Source organism: Chiloscyllium plagiosum, chromosome 35, assembly GCF_004010195.1.
Source record: "Chiloscyllium plagiosum isolate BGI_BamShark_2017 chromosome 35, ASM401019v2, whole genome shotgun sequence".
In the NCBI taxonomy this organism is placed as follows: domain Eukaryota; kingdom Metazoa; phylum Chordata; class Chondrichthyes; order Orectolobiformes; family Hemiscylliidae; genus Chiloscyllium; species Chiloscyllium plagiosum.
Window position 1 is genome coordinate 8947688 of NC_057744.1, and position 16046 is coordinate 8963733.

Here is a 16046-nt window from a genome sequence, read left to right on the forward strand (position 1 = left end):
TTGGCTTCCTGTTGTGTTTGAGGCTCCTGGTGCCTTACAAGGCTGGTTAATGGGGGAATAATGGATAAAATGAGGAATACATATTATTCTTAAGAGTTGGACAGGTTTTAGTCTGTTCAATGCTGAAAGAAACTGAGCCAGACCACCTGCACAACCCTATGAGTGATTGAGGAGTGTAGGTTCAATGCTGCCTGTGCTTTGACCAGGGCCATGGTAGAGCAGATGATGAAGTTGTTGAAGATGTGGTTTCATGCTTGAACCAGACTGGGGTGGGATGGAGGGGTGGGGGTGGGTGGGAAGTGGAAACCTCCAGTATAGTGCACATCATCCTCGTGTGCCATGCTCTGCTCTATTGAAGCAGACAACGAGGCAATGCAATAGACCCTGAGGCACTGGGGAAATGGGAGGTGGATGAGGTTTTGTGGGGAGAGCAAAGCTGGCCCTGTGCATGATAGAGTTCAACTGCAGTGGGCACTAGCAGCTAGACAGAACCTGATTATCACCTAGTTCCAATGAATGAGAACTGAAAGCAGGCAAGCACGGAATGTAAAAGTATTGCTGAGTTATCTAGAATCTGGCTGGCATTGTGGCATAAATGGCAGCCTCTATTTTGTTTTGTCTATCTTCTCTTTTGTTGGCGGTCAAGGAAGTTCATCTTTGGAACTGTCCCATTGTTTCCCACCTGGACAATGATAAGATGCTTTGTTGCCTTTGGCCAGTGTAGTGGTGACTTAGAGATGGTGGTTCAATAGAATTTATGGGCTCCTACTTCATCTGGCTGAAAAAGTAGTCCTTAATTGAGTGTAGATAGCATCAGCATCTTTCTCATGTTTGTCATGAGATGTGAGTATCGATGGCAGGCTGAAGGTTAGGAGTCAACCACATTTCTGTGGGTCTGAGAGTGTCATGCAAACCAGTCAAGGTACTGGAAGATTTCCTTCTCCAAAGGACATTAGTGAGCCAGATGGGATTGTTTTCAACAGTAGTTACCATTTGACTAACTGTTGATTCCAGTTATTTTACTGAATTCAAATTCACCATCTGCAATGGTGGGATTCAAACTCCGACGTTACCCTGGGGGTCTGGATTACTCGCCCTGTGACATTACCACTACAACACCGCCTTCCCTCCTATTCTAGATACAGCCACGCAATCGCTATGTTTGGATATACAAAAACCCTCTTGTCTCTATACACGTGACATTTTATTCTGACGCAAACAACTTCAAGAAATCAACATTTATTTGATCTATACAACTTGCTGTCTCAGTGTTTCAATGTCCAGTATCGACCAAAGGAGGGTCTCTGTCAGGACTCCTGTAAATCCAATCCCATTCCAAGCCTGATGTCTCAGCTCACTGTCCAATGGAAAGCAACTTGGGGAAACTGAAGCTTATCAACAGCATAAAACAGATGAGAGTGAATGGGCAACTCCTGTTAAACTTGCCTGATTTTAACATCAATAGAAACCAGTTTCACCCTTAATGACATAATGTAGCAACAATATTCTGATTTCAAAGCACGTAGCATCCTGATTCAGTCCATATAACACCATGCTTGTCCTACCTACAATTCGGGTAGTATTCTCTTTTCAATGCATGCTGAGACCATGTGGGTATTCAGCACTGCTTTATATGTGACTAATGGTGACTAAAGAACTCTGGTTCTTTAGTCACCATTCTCTGCATAAGTTAATGGAGGTGAAAATTTACAAGATTTGTAATGAAGTCAATTCAATATATACCCCATTTAAAAAGCATCACTCTGAATTAAAATTACCTATTGATATCTACCACATCACATGTAGGTTTTAAACAAACATATGCTACATTTCAGTACCAAGAGAAGAAGTACTCTTCAATAGCTTATCTACAAAAGTAATCAATTTTAGTTCTAAGATCTAAGTTTGAACCCTGCCCAAGCTGACAGAAAAGATTTATTTACTCTGTTGGAAGCAATGGTCATATGGAAAATTATTTTGGTTAATCATAATCCAGGCACGGTCACTGCAAACTCAACAGTCGCTAATTCAGTCATTCAGACAACTCAAGTCATTCTATAATTTGCTATGTAAATTATGGTGTAACAACAAACTCCATTTCCTTCGTAATGCATGTTCCAAATTGGAATTTCCCTTACTTACAACCAATAGCTTTCCCACTCTGATACCATTTTGAGGCTTGAAAATGGTTGTGATCATTTAGTAAGAACTGTATGTGCTCTGGTAGGGGAGAGAGGACAACATTTGTAACTCTGCAAAACACCATGATGGCCATTGCTGCATCAGAACCCATAACTTCAAATAACAGCTCACGACCCCACTCAGGATCCTGACCACCAGTTTGGGGAGCCCTGTTATACACAATCCAGTTGGTGAATGGAATGTCTTATTAAATTTATTTAAAGAGTGCTTCATTTAACTTCTGGCAGAATATTATTGGAAAATGGTGTTGATTTTCCTCCTGAGAGCAGTTAATGGAAATCTTACATTGAAAAGATGTATTTAGCTATTATGAAGTGCATCAGAAAAATTCATTAACGTTCAGATACATTGAGATGTCAGAATAGACTTCATAATGTTTTGGTGAAAATTGAACAGGTATTCAGTCCATCGTCCATTCAGTGCCATCAGTATCATAGCATGAATCCAAGGCCAGACAGGTCTGTGACATGACATCATGACATGAGACATTCCCTCATAAAGACACCCATCTCACCTTCAGTCATTTGCTGCGGTTGTGATGGAATCAGTTAGTTATCTATCATAGACCCCTGACTATCTGTATCAGTCTGTAAGATTGTAACCAGTATTGTAAATACATTTCAAGATATCTGACTCAACAAACACACAGGTTCTGTGGTATACGCTACACAGGCTAACATATAGCAAACTATAAACTGCATCAAAGTACACGCTTAATCATCCAAACACACTTTCATAAGAGCAAGTAACATAAAGTTGAGAGGCTATCGGGCTAAGCAATGTTCACCATGTCCTTCAAGCTGTGCAATCACATGCACCATTCTCCTTTGTAGCAATCTCTGTGGAGGAAAAAGTGGCGAAAGAAAATTCCAAATACTTTGGGATTTATTTCTACAACTTCCTGAGGCAATCCACAATTTGCATTTAGATAGCACCTGCAATGTAGTAAACTATTCCAAAGTGCTTCATGAGGTATTATCAAACAGTATTTGACACTGACCCACATTAAGGAGATTATGGGGCAGATGATTGAAGGCTTGGCGAAAGAGGTAGATGCTTTCTAAGCTTCAGAAGACATTGGGCTGCCATGGTAGATCGTCAGACACATGTAAACTGACCAATACAGTTTCACATTTGCCTAAAATATAGCCTCCCCCAGCTGAGGAACTCTCCAAGATCTCATGCACTGATATTTCTAGATCTTTGTACATTTGGGATTTTTGTAACCTGAGCTTTCCAGCTATGGCTTTATCATTTTTCGTTCTCTTCCTGAACAACTCCACCTTTCTTCCTTCAATCACTTTCTAAAACTGCCCCATTGACTTTTAATCACTTGTTTGGATATTTCTGCATGTGGCTTGTTGTCAAATTTTATCTGATAAAGCTCCTGTAAAATGCTTTCAGATGTTCTACTATATTAAAGGCACTGCTTAAATGCAAATGTTTGTTGTTAATTTTACAGAACGAAGCGTAATGATCTCCATCCATCAGGTGGTCCCAAAGGACTTTTCTTTCCAGATTATTTCTCACATCTTCTCAGCTTAAATTGTATCTATAAACAACTTTTGTCAATGTGACTCACTTCCACCAGCTCCATGGGGAGTCAATTCTTTACATTAATCATGAAAACATCAATAAGACAGGATTACCACCTTTTCTGATTTGCTTAACCTTGAGTGTGCATTAATATTGAATGTTGTTCCGAGATTCAACTTGACTACTCCGATCTTTATCTGTCTAAGCTATTTTTCTTTCATAACTCATGTGCTGAGTTATTTGTCCTTTTTGCATTTTCCCAAAGACCAAGTTTACTGTGCAACTAACAATATCACTCCATGGCTCTCCAATATTGTAAATATCCAAATTCTAAAAAAAAATCCAGTAAAATCTTGCCATCAAACATATGATACTATATAAACATGATTTACAGTAATGATGGCTTTTTCCTATTCTTCATTTTTCCTCTGGTCTTTCTCAATTTTCATGATAGGAAATTAGGTAGAGGTTGCTATTTAATTTGTTCTCCCACAGCTCATTCAAAAGTCTGCCTTAAATCTTTTTTTGTGGAGCTTGAGCTAGATATTATGGGTGGCATGCAGTGGTTAGCACTGCAGCCTCACAGCACCAGGATCCCAGGTTTGATTCCAGCCTCGGGCGACTGTCTGTGTGGAGTTTGCAAATTCTCCCCATGTCTGCATGGGTTTCCTCCCACAGTCTAAAGATGTGCAGGTCAGGTGAATTGGCCATGCTACATTGCCCATAGTGCATTAGTCAGAGGGAAATGGGTTTGGGTGGGTTACTCTTCAGGGGGTCAGTGTGGACTGGTTGGGCCGAAGGGCCTGTTTTCACACCGTAGAGAATCTAATCTAATTAAGATTTGTCACCTCCTAATGAGTTAACTTCTCAAATACAATCCTAAAACACTCCAACAATTAAAAGTAAGCTTAAACTTTATCGATTGTCAAAGTTGCAAACTAAGGTGAATTTTTTAAGGCAAATTTTCAAAGGTGAACATTTTTTTTAAAGTTTAATTTTATAATTTTCTTTCTTTATAAATTAATTTTAAATGATAAGTAAATGCAGATAAGCATTTTTGGAAATTGATTTCAGTCGATCTTTACGGGGATATGTAACTCCATGTTTTAAATAGTGCCTTTAACGAAGTAAACAGCTGAACTCACAAGGAGCATTGCCAAAAAAAATGATTCCAAACAACTATTGATATAAGGCAAAGAACTGCTAATGTTGGAAATCTGAAACATAAATAGAATTGCTGGAGAGACTCAGTGTGTCCGACAGCATCAGTGGAGAGAGAAACAGAGTTAACACTTTGGAACTAGTGACCCTGCTTCAGACAATAAGACCATGATAAATTAGGACAACTAACCAACAGCTTCGCCAAACAGTTTCAATGAGGGCCTTAAAGGATGCATGTGAGATAAAGAATAGCAAAGGTTAGAGAAAGAATTCCACTGCCAAACTGCTGAAGACGTAGCACCACAATGCTGAAAAAATTAATAGTTTATAACCCTTCTGTGTGTGGACCCCACACAAATATTGATAGAGTTCCATCTCCCTTTGGTCACACTGAATGTCTTATTGACATTGCAGGTTTAACAGAGATAACACATGGATAAACAATTGTTGTGACATGTTAATTGAAATCTATTGACCTCTTTGTAACCCCCCTGGTTCCATAGGATCCTCTAATGAATTCCCAAAGTTCAGAGAAAGTACCATAAAAGCCATTGTCCTAAAATTTCAACTTTGTCATTAAGTTATGGCTAGTACTAATATTGACTGTTTTTCCATTGCCCTGAAGATCTGCATAAGATTGTAACAATATATAAGAAAGCAATTGAAATAACTATATGCGGTCCCATATTCGATCAGCAAGTCACTCTTTATTTACACATGCACAGTACATGGACTCTGACCAGCTATCTCAGAGCCAGTCCTTGGAGGAATGAGAATCTCTGAGACTCCTGTTTCTACCTGTCAGCCAGGACTCTCTGATTGGCCTAGGTTAACAGTCCCAGTCAGGGATCTCAGTCGCAATGAAATCTACCTGACCCTCATTCCAATCACTATAGCAAATATATATCATTATTAAAAATTCCAGCAAGGTCACTTAATAAAGATTTCTCTGTCTGGTTGTTGACACACATGGAAACCAATTGTCCCATTTTAGAAGTTTCAGCCTTTGTAGTGTTTTTTTCTATTCTGTGTACAGAGCAAGAATTCTCCTCAATTGCTTAGAGTCAAAGAATGTTGATGTAATTTGATTACAGTTAAGATTCAGATATTCCCAAGTGCATGGAGAGTTACAGCCTAATAGAAATTCTGCACACCTTATCTGCGTAGGGCAAAGGTAAGCATGTCACTCTTATTCCAGATTGCCCATTGAGTTGCAAGATTACTTGGAGCTTCTTGGGAGGCATTTATCTGCTGGATGAAAGCAAAATACAGTGGATGCTGGAAATCTGAAAGAAACACAGAAATAATGCAGAAACTGAGCAGGTGTGGCAGCATCTGTGAAGATTAAAACCAAGTTAACATTTCAAGTCCGGGAACAAACTTCTGAAGGTGAGCCATACTGGACTTGAAACATTAACTCTGTTTCTTTCTTGACAGATGCTGCCAGACCTGCTGAGTTTCTCCAGCATTCCTCTGTCAGAGATAGGTCTAGATATTTTCTGTGATGTGGGGGTGCCGGTGTTGGACTGGGGTTGACAAGGTTAAAAATCACACAACAGGTTATAGTCCAACAGTATTTATTTGGAAGTATTAGTTTTCAGAATGCTGCTCCTTCATCATGTAACTAGTGGGGCAAGATCATTAGACATGGAGTTATGAAAGACTTAACAGCAGTCTAGGTTTATTCAATATATTGTTTCAATTGCATGACACTGTGATATTTTACAATAAACTCTGTGTCTTATGATCCTGTCCTGATGAAGGATCAGCACTCTGAATGTTAGTACTTCCAAATGTTGCACATCTTTGAAGCAGACAGGACACATCTCAGGCCTCCTGGATCAGAGGTAGGAACACCCCTCATCAATGAAACATACCTAACCAATGAGCCAAGCCGATTAATTATTAATCACAAGTGCCCTGAAAGATTATACAGGTTAAGTAGGTTTAGTTTTAAATGACCTGGTCAGCCACAGATACTGAAACTGTTCCAATCTCCCATCATATTTCCATTATCCGAGAACCAAGTCAAAAGCAAATGGATACTGAAGTCGACCTCTTTCCAAAGAGAACTACTACTGTGGTCATAACAGTGGCATGTCAAAGAAACGCATTGGCTAAGGTGGGGCTTTAAGAAGCTTGAAAGGTTCTATATAAATACAAGTCTTTTTTTTAACCTTTGCATTGGACATTAGTGGCTTTAAGCCAGATGTACTGGATGGATGCACTGCCACTTTAACACAGACATAATAAAGGACTCAGTGCTTGTATTTGTTGGGAAGAAAATCAATTTCTTACTTTGTACGAATCTAATTTTGTTTCATATTTTATAGTTGGCATTTATTTGAAAACTACAATGTAAAACCTATTCCCAGCCATAAGTAAGGTTTTAACAAGGCCTCCAGTGAAAAAGCAATTGAGTTTAATTATGATTAGATTAGATTCCCTACAGTGTGTAAACAGGCCCTTCGGCCCAACCAGTCCACACCTACCCTCCGAAGAGTAACCCGCCCAGACCCATTTCCCTCTGATCAATGCACCTAACACTATGGGCAATTTAGCATGACCAAATCACCTGACCTGCACATCTTTGGACTACAGGAGGAAACCCACACAGACACAGGGAGAATGTGCAAACTCCACACAGTCAGTTGCCCGAGGCTGGATTTGAACCCGGGTTCCTGGTGCTATGAGGCAGCAGTGCTAACCACTGAGGCACAGTGCCAGCTGAAACTAGACCCTCATTGAGTGAGTCATATAGGCCTTCTGGATTAAGTACTAAGCCACACCAAGTTGGCTAGTTTTATATGTTCCTAAGCACTACTTACAAAAGACTGCTGGAGTAAGGTGATTAAAGGAGATAAGGGGAGGAATGGAATGAAGTATTCTGTTGCTTTTCCTAAATTTTTTTGTTGATTGTAGCTGAAGGCCCTCTCGGAATACAGATGACCTGTAGAAAGCCTAGCATCTACTACCCTCAATGCTATTTCTCCCAGCTGAGCAAGGCACCTTGCCAACTGAAGACATCCCAGGGTGTGCCACAGAACTGTGCCATCTGCTGGGGCAAGATATGGGACCTGACGGGCTAGGTGGCCATCCTATCCCAGTGGCTGTCAAGTGACAACTGCACTAAACTTTCATGCAAGTAGCTGCTTCCAAAGATCCATTGGGAACCCGTGTGAGATCTCTTAATCCTCGGCCAACAAATGTAGCAAGGCAGTTAGCAGTATAATTTGTATCAGATCACACCATCTTGTTTCTGTGTGATAAGGTCAGCAATGTGGTCTAGGCAGTAGGCTTTGTCAGTACAGCTGGACTCCCTCAGATGTCATGACTCAGTTAGGAAATTTCACTAATACCTCAGCCCCACATCATCGCAAAAGGTTAACCAACTTGAGCAAAGTTCTCCAATTTTACTGTCTGATCGTCTCAGGTTAACTGAAAATACTGATCAGGTTTCTGCACTTGATAAGATATTACTGTCTATTCTGAAGACAGGAAAATAAAATATGAATTACCTTCTTATAATCTTGCTGGTTTAAACCCTGTTACCTTCCTAAACTTGTACACACACAAATGCAGACAGACAGAAATTGGCACCACAGAGGTGGGTGCATACATAATGAGATGAAGAGTGTAGAATTTCTTGAGATATTTTGCTAAGCCGACAGAAAATCCCTCCATGAAACTCCCCGAAATTGACTTAGCAGCTGACCTTTGGTCAAATTCAATTCTCAGTTTTTCTTCGGGAAACATTTTGACCGTCTTGCCTGTGAAATCATTTGATAGTTTGCATATCAGTCCCAATATCTGGATCTGGTGAACTGGCCTTAGGGAGGGCATCCAAATTTCTGAAAGAGATTTGAATCTCATTTGCGAGTGACTAGATTTCCTGGTACTGGAACTGTTCATATTATCACAGCCTACGTACATGAAAATAAATTTGTTCCAATTCACAAACATGTTGAAAGCTGATTAAAAGATATAAAATTCTCATATGGACACAAAATATCCTAATAGTTCGACATGATTATAAGAATCCACCAGCTTGAATTATCCTAAATCAGAGGCTTTTTGTCTACACATTTATTCATTACCTTGTTCCTCCTGTAGCACAGTTTATATAATGAAACAATGATTTATGTGTTCCCCGTTCATTTTACGTTAATAATCTTTCTGTTGGTTATTGTGGTTTATAGATTAATTCTTCGAAATAGGCTTGAGAACACAACTAGCTGCTTATTTCATGGATAACATAATGTCAATATACATTTTACCCAAAGGATTGGTTGTTGCAACTTGGCTGTAAAATTGTACTTTTGTTTTTAATTCAAATTTATAAAATGTTCCTATTTTCTCTACCAATAAATTTATTATTCACATAAAAAATGAATGGAAAATTCCAGACAATAGTCTCAAACATGAGAATGTAGTAGAGTATAATTCAAATATATTACTCCCTAATTCAAGGTAAAGCATTCGGCATCTAATGAAGACTTAAACTCAAATAGACATCAAACAGACAGTAACGCTATTCAAAAGTTTTTTTTTGATTATTATTCCAGTTTTTAAAGGCAAGTTTATCCCCTAAACCTCTCTCACCCCATTACAAGTAAACAACTAGATCTGTGGTCTAGGTTCTGGGACTGTGATGGGAAATTACAACATGGCTTGTTCCATGTTCTTGTCTTATTCAGATTCCTAATTGAATGAAGAAACAAAACTTAGTTTACTCACATTATACTTGAAGGACACATTTGACTGTCGGGATCTTTTCTCTGCTAGGAGATCTTTGACAGTGTGCTTGACGCGGACTCCTTGATATACACGTTTAGAGTGTTCCGAGTGAACTGTTAAAATAAAAATAAAACTGAAGAGGAAAAGTTGCTTATGGAGGAACACAGCATGAACCTGAGACCCCAGTCTGCCCAAGCATCCTGCTGTGAATGACATTCAAAGTGAATGGCATCAAACATTTAAACATTAACAAAAAAATAAACAAATGTAATGCACATATACAAATGTAGGTTCAAGGAATTTGTTGAAGGGACCATTTAATAGTGCTGATCAGCACAGCTCCATACCAGATTGCTTCTCATCCAACTGCTCTTTCCAGAAAAGGGTCACAAAATAGCAATCAGGTGTGGAAAAGCTGGACAATGCTTCTGTATCCTTACCAAGGCCAGTTATAATGTCCCAAGCACTGCACAGACTGTAACAATGGTATTCAACACTGAAGTAGGAAATTTACATGTTTGTGGGTAATTGCTGTCTACCTTTACATAGGTAAATGTATAGACAGAGAGATTTTTACCAATAAAATATACTTCAATTTCAGACCAATTCCAGACTTGCTGTCCGAATCTGACAAAATCTGAATGATGCTGAACAGAGGCCCCCAAGTCTCAATCCACATCACGTTGGTAAGGAGGCAGGTTGCCTTACAAAATCTTTGGAAAATCCAGTGGATATGCCAGGTATTAGCATGTCAACATTAAGATAGGATTAGCCCTTCTGCATCTACAAACATTTAAGCTTTCAATTGCTGGATCAAGGACTCTAGGCTCCAGTTACTTGACTGTAAAATGTCATGTTCAAAAGCATCTTTCATTTGCTATGAATGAGACAATAGATAGTAACAAGGGGGGGTTGGATGAGCCATATTTTAAGGTTTGTCAATTTCTTTTCAAGCCTCCTGTTTAACATTTACTTAACTGTTTGTAAGTTATTATAATGGCACAATAATATGGACTTTCAGTAATTCATGTTATATAAATCTAACCTCCTTCCCACTGACATTCAATGCCCACAAATCCTCACATCCAGTGAACAAATATAAAAAATATTAACTCAATTCTATCCAGAAAAGACTGCTTACTGTTTTGAAAGTTCCATTTATTTAAGGACTGTGGTTTTTTTTGTTTCTATATCAGATTAAAAGAGATTTCCTGAGTCACCTGTCATGATACCATTGCAACAGTAAGTAGGAATATTATGCATTTCAATACAGATATAATCAGTGAGTAATAATTTCTGTAATATCCTATTTATATATCTTCAGGTATAACAGTCACCAGAGAGAGTTTCTAGGCTAACATAAAATGTGAAATAGTTCTCCCACACATTACTAATGGAATGACACATTCCTAAAGGGAATGATTTGCAGAAATAATCAAAAATCAAAAATTTAGCAGAACCAACTTAAGTGAAAATGAATGACTAAAGTCATTTACTAACTTTTGATGAAGTTAGCTTGTATGATTTATATATTATGAACATACTAATGTAGGAATTAGCTGTAAAAATAGGCCATTCATCTACTCTGAACTGTTCTGCCATTCAGTAAGTTCATGGCTGATCTGCTTGTGTTCCAACTTCCACATTTCCTGATAACATTTGATTAGCTACCTAGAAAGAATCTATCAATCTCCGCACTAAAGCCAATCAGTGGCCCTGCCTCCACCACCTCTGAGAAAGAGACGCCTAAAGTTGCATAACCCTTTGAGAGAAAGAAAAAAAATCCCCTCATTTCTATCCTAAAATGGTATCCCCCAGTTTTAAAATTCTGTCCTTACTTTAAGACTCACCCACAAGAGCAAACATCTTTTCACCTATTCAAGACCATTCAGGATCTTATGGACTTCCATCAAATCATTCCTCACTCTTCTAAGGTCCAGTGGAAAGAAGTCCAACTTGTCTAATCTATCCTCAAAAGTCCAGATGCCATTCCAGGTATCAATCTACAAAACCTCCTCTGAACTGTGTTCAATGTATTTAAACCTTCCTCACACAAGGAACCCAAAACTATCCACAGTTTTCAAGATGTGTTCTTACCAATGCTCAATAATGCTGAAGCATTATAGCTTAGTTTGATGTTCAATTCCTCTCCTAATGAAGGATAGCATTCCATTAACCTTACTAATCACTTCCTGTACCATCATACTAACTTCTTGTGACTTAGTGTTTGGGCACTAAGAAATATGTAGAGTCCAACTTTAACTGTGCAAGGAGAGGGGTTTTGAGGGGATTAAAATCCTGACCACAAGGAATAAAACTTTTGAAGTGGGAGTTTTTTGTGTGTGAGAGAATGTCCCATCAGAGGTTCAATACCATTTCCAGTTATGGCTCAGGTGATTCCTTCACCTGAAAATCAGAAGGTTGTTGTTTGAAGGCCCACTGTCAAGACTTAAGTTCAAAAACGTCGACACATTCTCTGATTTGGAGAATGTTTGAACGTGACTTTAAACTGAGGCTCCATTTATCTACTCTCAGGTGAATGCAGAAGATTCAATGTCATTATTTTTTTAAAAAAGCAGGGCTACTGTCCTGGTTGATATTTATACTATAGTCACCACAATGAACAAACAGAATTATCACATCGCTATTTGTTGGAGCTTGCAAGTTGGCAGTCAAAGTTCTTATATTACATTAAGCGATTGGACTTCAAATTTACTTAATACAATACAAAGTGTATTGAGACACCTTGAGGACGTTTACAGTTCTATATAAATGCAAGGCTTTATCTGACACATTTGTTTTTTGATAGTTATGACATTAGTTAAATACTGGGCTGAAAGTCTGATTCACTGGTGTTTTTTTAGGAAGGAAATTGAACATCCTTAGTTAGTCTGACCTGCACACGATCAACTGTTAATTGCTTTCTGAAACAATCTAGTGGCTCATCCAGTTGTACAGAGTGGGGAAATAAAAAGGCTGAAATAAATGGCCTTTCCATTAAGATAATACCTGCAGATAATTGGATAAGTATGATGTACCTTTTTTTTCAATTTTTACCCATTCTTGGGATGTGGGCATCATTGGCAAAGTCAGCATTTATTGCTCATCTCTCATTTTTTTTTCTTTATTTCTCCAGTGTGTATCTAAGATTTGTACCTAGGTCCCTAAGATGGTGCCATGTGAAGCCATTGTAAACTGCACTTTTGTACTTGAGTACCTGTGACAATAAACCTAAGTCTAATTCTAATCCTAATAATTTGCCTTGAGAAAGGGGTGGTGAGCTGCTCACATCACAGTCTTCATGACTTAGCTACATCCACAGTGCCCAGAGGGATGTTTAAGTTTTTGACCCAGTAACAGTGAAAGAAAGTTGATATAGTTGCAAGTCAGGCCGGTGGATGTTAACTGACTGACAATTATACAGATTATAAGGAACCTATTTTGATTGTGGAGACAGCTCGTAGCTGTTTAAGATATTGGAGTCACAATTCATTTTAACAGAGACAATTAAAGAGAGTAATTTTAACTGACAGCACAACCCAAGTGGTGAACTTGCTAAAGGCAATGCAAGTTTCAGCGAATATGAGAATCGTGTACTAGCTATATTGTAATTACACAGAATAATAAAAGTTTACTACTATGATACAGTAATTGAAATGTAATTGTAAAGAGATGAAGGGAATGCAAATAAAACTTGATCAAAGGCCAATGATCAAATGATTATATTTGACATATTACTGCCCTGAATGAACAACAATTGGGGATTACTGAAAACAATCAGGTTATTTGGTAAAATTGGAGTCCTACTGATGTAGGGAGAAATCTAAATAAATATGCAAGATTGTAAGTAATATAGTGAATATACAGTTAGAGCACTACTTCTCTGTGAATAAACACTTTAAACTGAACTTAGATTTGTTGTTAGGAAGGACTGCTTCACACAAGCAATTCTACAGGAACAAGTTGACTACTGTCAGTGATTTCCTCTAATGATGGCCTTCCTCATCTGTGTTTATCTTACATCTTGAATACTTAAACTGTAACATTCTTTATTCACTCACTGTCTGTCATTGCTCATTCAACATTCCTCTTGAGAAGGTGAAGGTGAGCCATTTTCCTGAATAAAATGGAATGGCATGCTGGGCCAATTGAATTGCATTGGTGTGGATCTGGAGTCATATACAGGCCAGGGTAAGGACAAGTGATTTCCACTTATAAAAGGTGTTAAGGGACAAGATAAGTTTTCCAACAAGTCAGCATTTCCACAATCATCATCTCTGACAGTTGTTATTTAATTATAGATATATTTAATTAGCTGACTTTAAAATTCACTGACTGTAGTGGAATTTGAACTCATCTTTGTTGGGTTTATGTCTAGACCTCTGAATTGCTAGCAACATAACCAATAATGCCATCATACCACAATCTGTTAGCACTTAAAGCAAAGCATAGGTGAGATATTGTGAAGATAATTGCTAAACTTTGGGATTGACTGTACATTTTAATGGGTGTATTTATATTTTAAATGGCAGAAGATTACCAGATAGCTGTCATTGCCAACTAACTCAGAATCCTACACCACTCTGAACTAAGTATTAATAGTACAAAATCAATTATCAATCCAAAAGAGTGCTGAGCTAGATAGTTCAGGAAATAAAACTTTCTCAAAGGAAGACTGGTTCACTATTCCATCATCAGTTGTCAAAAAGGTCTACCCTGAAACATGAAGGATGGCTATAGTCTGTTGTCCAAAAGCTATCAATTGGACTCAAATTGGAAAGCAATTTATATAATGGCCAAATCCTTCAGTCTCTGATGATTCAAAGACCAGACATACAACCCTACGTGAGTTGTAATACAGGGACCTACTTGGCATTGCCCGGAAAATTTAAACTTCAAATGGCAATGACCCAACTGATAGGAAATTCATGATGTCTTTGATTCTGTGTAGAGTTGGAAGTCTCAAACAGCTCTGGGATACTGACTGGGATGATACTTGGGCTAAGTTTTAATCTGTCCAACTCCTGGATAAATAAATAACTAAATTTTTAAATCAACCCCTAGCTCCATCAACCCCTGCTCCACAATTATAGCCCCTATACTCCATGAGCATCCAATTACCCCACTAACCACTCAATTTACAAGAGTGGTTCCAGGAATGAGAAACTTCAGTGAAGTTGGGACTGTTCTTCTTGGACAGAAGAAAGCTGAGAGGATGTCTGATAGAGACTTTCGAAATCATGAGTGGGCTAGATTGAGTAGATATGGCGAAACAGTTCCTGGTCAGAAAAGGAACGAGAACGAGAGGGTATGGATCTAAAGTATTGTTCAAAATAAGGAAGGGTGATGCAAGAAAAGACTTTTTCACACAGTGTAGGATGCAGAATGCACTACCTTGAGAAGTGGTGGAGTTGGGTTCAGTTGAGGCATACAAGAAAGCATTGGACAATTATTTAAATAGAAATAGTCCAAAGATGTATAGGTTAGGGAAAGGGAAATTGTCCATAGCATCCAAGTATGTGCAGGCTAGATGAATTAGCCAAGGTAAATGCGGGGTTACGGGGATACAGTAGGGTCTAGGTTGGTTACTCTTCAGATGATTGATGCCGACTCAACAGGCTAGATGGCCTCTTTCCACATCATAGGGATTCTACGATTCTAGAAATAATGTTCAACGGTATGGGGAGAAAGCAGGTGATTGGCCTTAGGTAATAAAACCAATTCAGGTTTAATGGGCTGACTGGCCTCCTTCCACATAGTAACATTACACACTCACAATGAAAAATACTTCATAACAGATGGAAGTGCTGCCCATTGTATTTGACATCAAACTGAGATCCTGATTGTCCTCTCAGGTGGATAAGGAAGAGTCCGTGACACTGTTTTGACAGACAGCAGCAGGTTCTCTCTATGTCCTGACCAATATTTATGCATCAACCAACATCACTAAAACAGGTGAGGCTGGTCTTTTATTTAAATGCTGTTTGTGGGAGTGTGCTGCCTTCTTATTGCCTAAAGTATTCTAAAACTGTACATCCAAAGTATTTCATTACATACAAATTACTTTTGGACATCCTGAGATTGTGAGTAGTCCTTTATATTTGCAAGTATTTCTTATTTTTGAAAAGCAAGATCACAAAACAGTCACAAAAAAGTCATCACGGATTTCAAACGAAAAGGTTTTGCTTGGCCAACATTGAGTTCTTTGAAATAGAAAATCCATACAAAGTTAAAATAGTAGAACTGATTCACTTGGACCTTTAAGAGCCCTTTAGTTGATTTGATTTATAGTTGTCACATGTATCTCAGTACGGTGAAAATTTTGGTTTATGAGGAGTACGGCCAGATTATAACAAACAAGAACATACAGATCAGTGGGTGCTTAGACTGAGTGACGCAGACAAGGTTAC

At 38.4% G+C, this 16046-nt stretch overlaps 1 protein-coding gene across 2 annotated transcripts in view; it reads right to left on the bottom strand.

The window, feature by feature from the left end:
• The window catches only part of LOC122540629 (uncharacterized protein C11orf53 homolog), a 58689-nt gene that overhangs the window by 17501 nt on the left and 25142 nt on the right, over nt 1-16046 (bottom strand). For both annotated transcript variants that reach the window (XM_043676602.1, XM_043676601.1), the window contains exon 2: nt 9637-9749. In XM_043676602.1, the coding sequence (XP_043532537.1) occupies nt 9637-9749 (113 nt within the window). The remainder of the gene's footprint in view (nt 1-9636; nt 9750-16046) is intronic.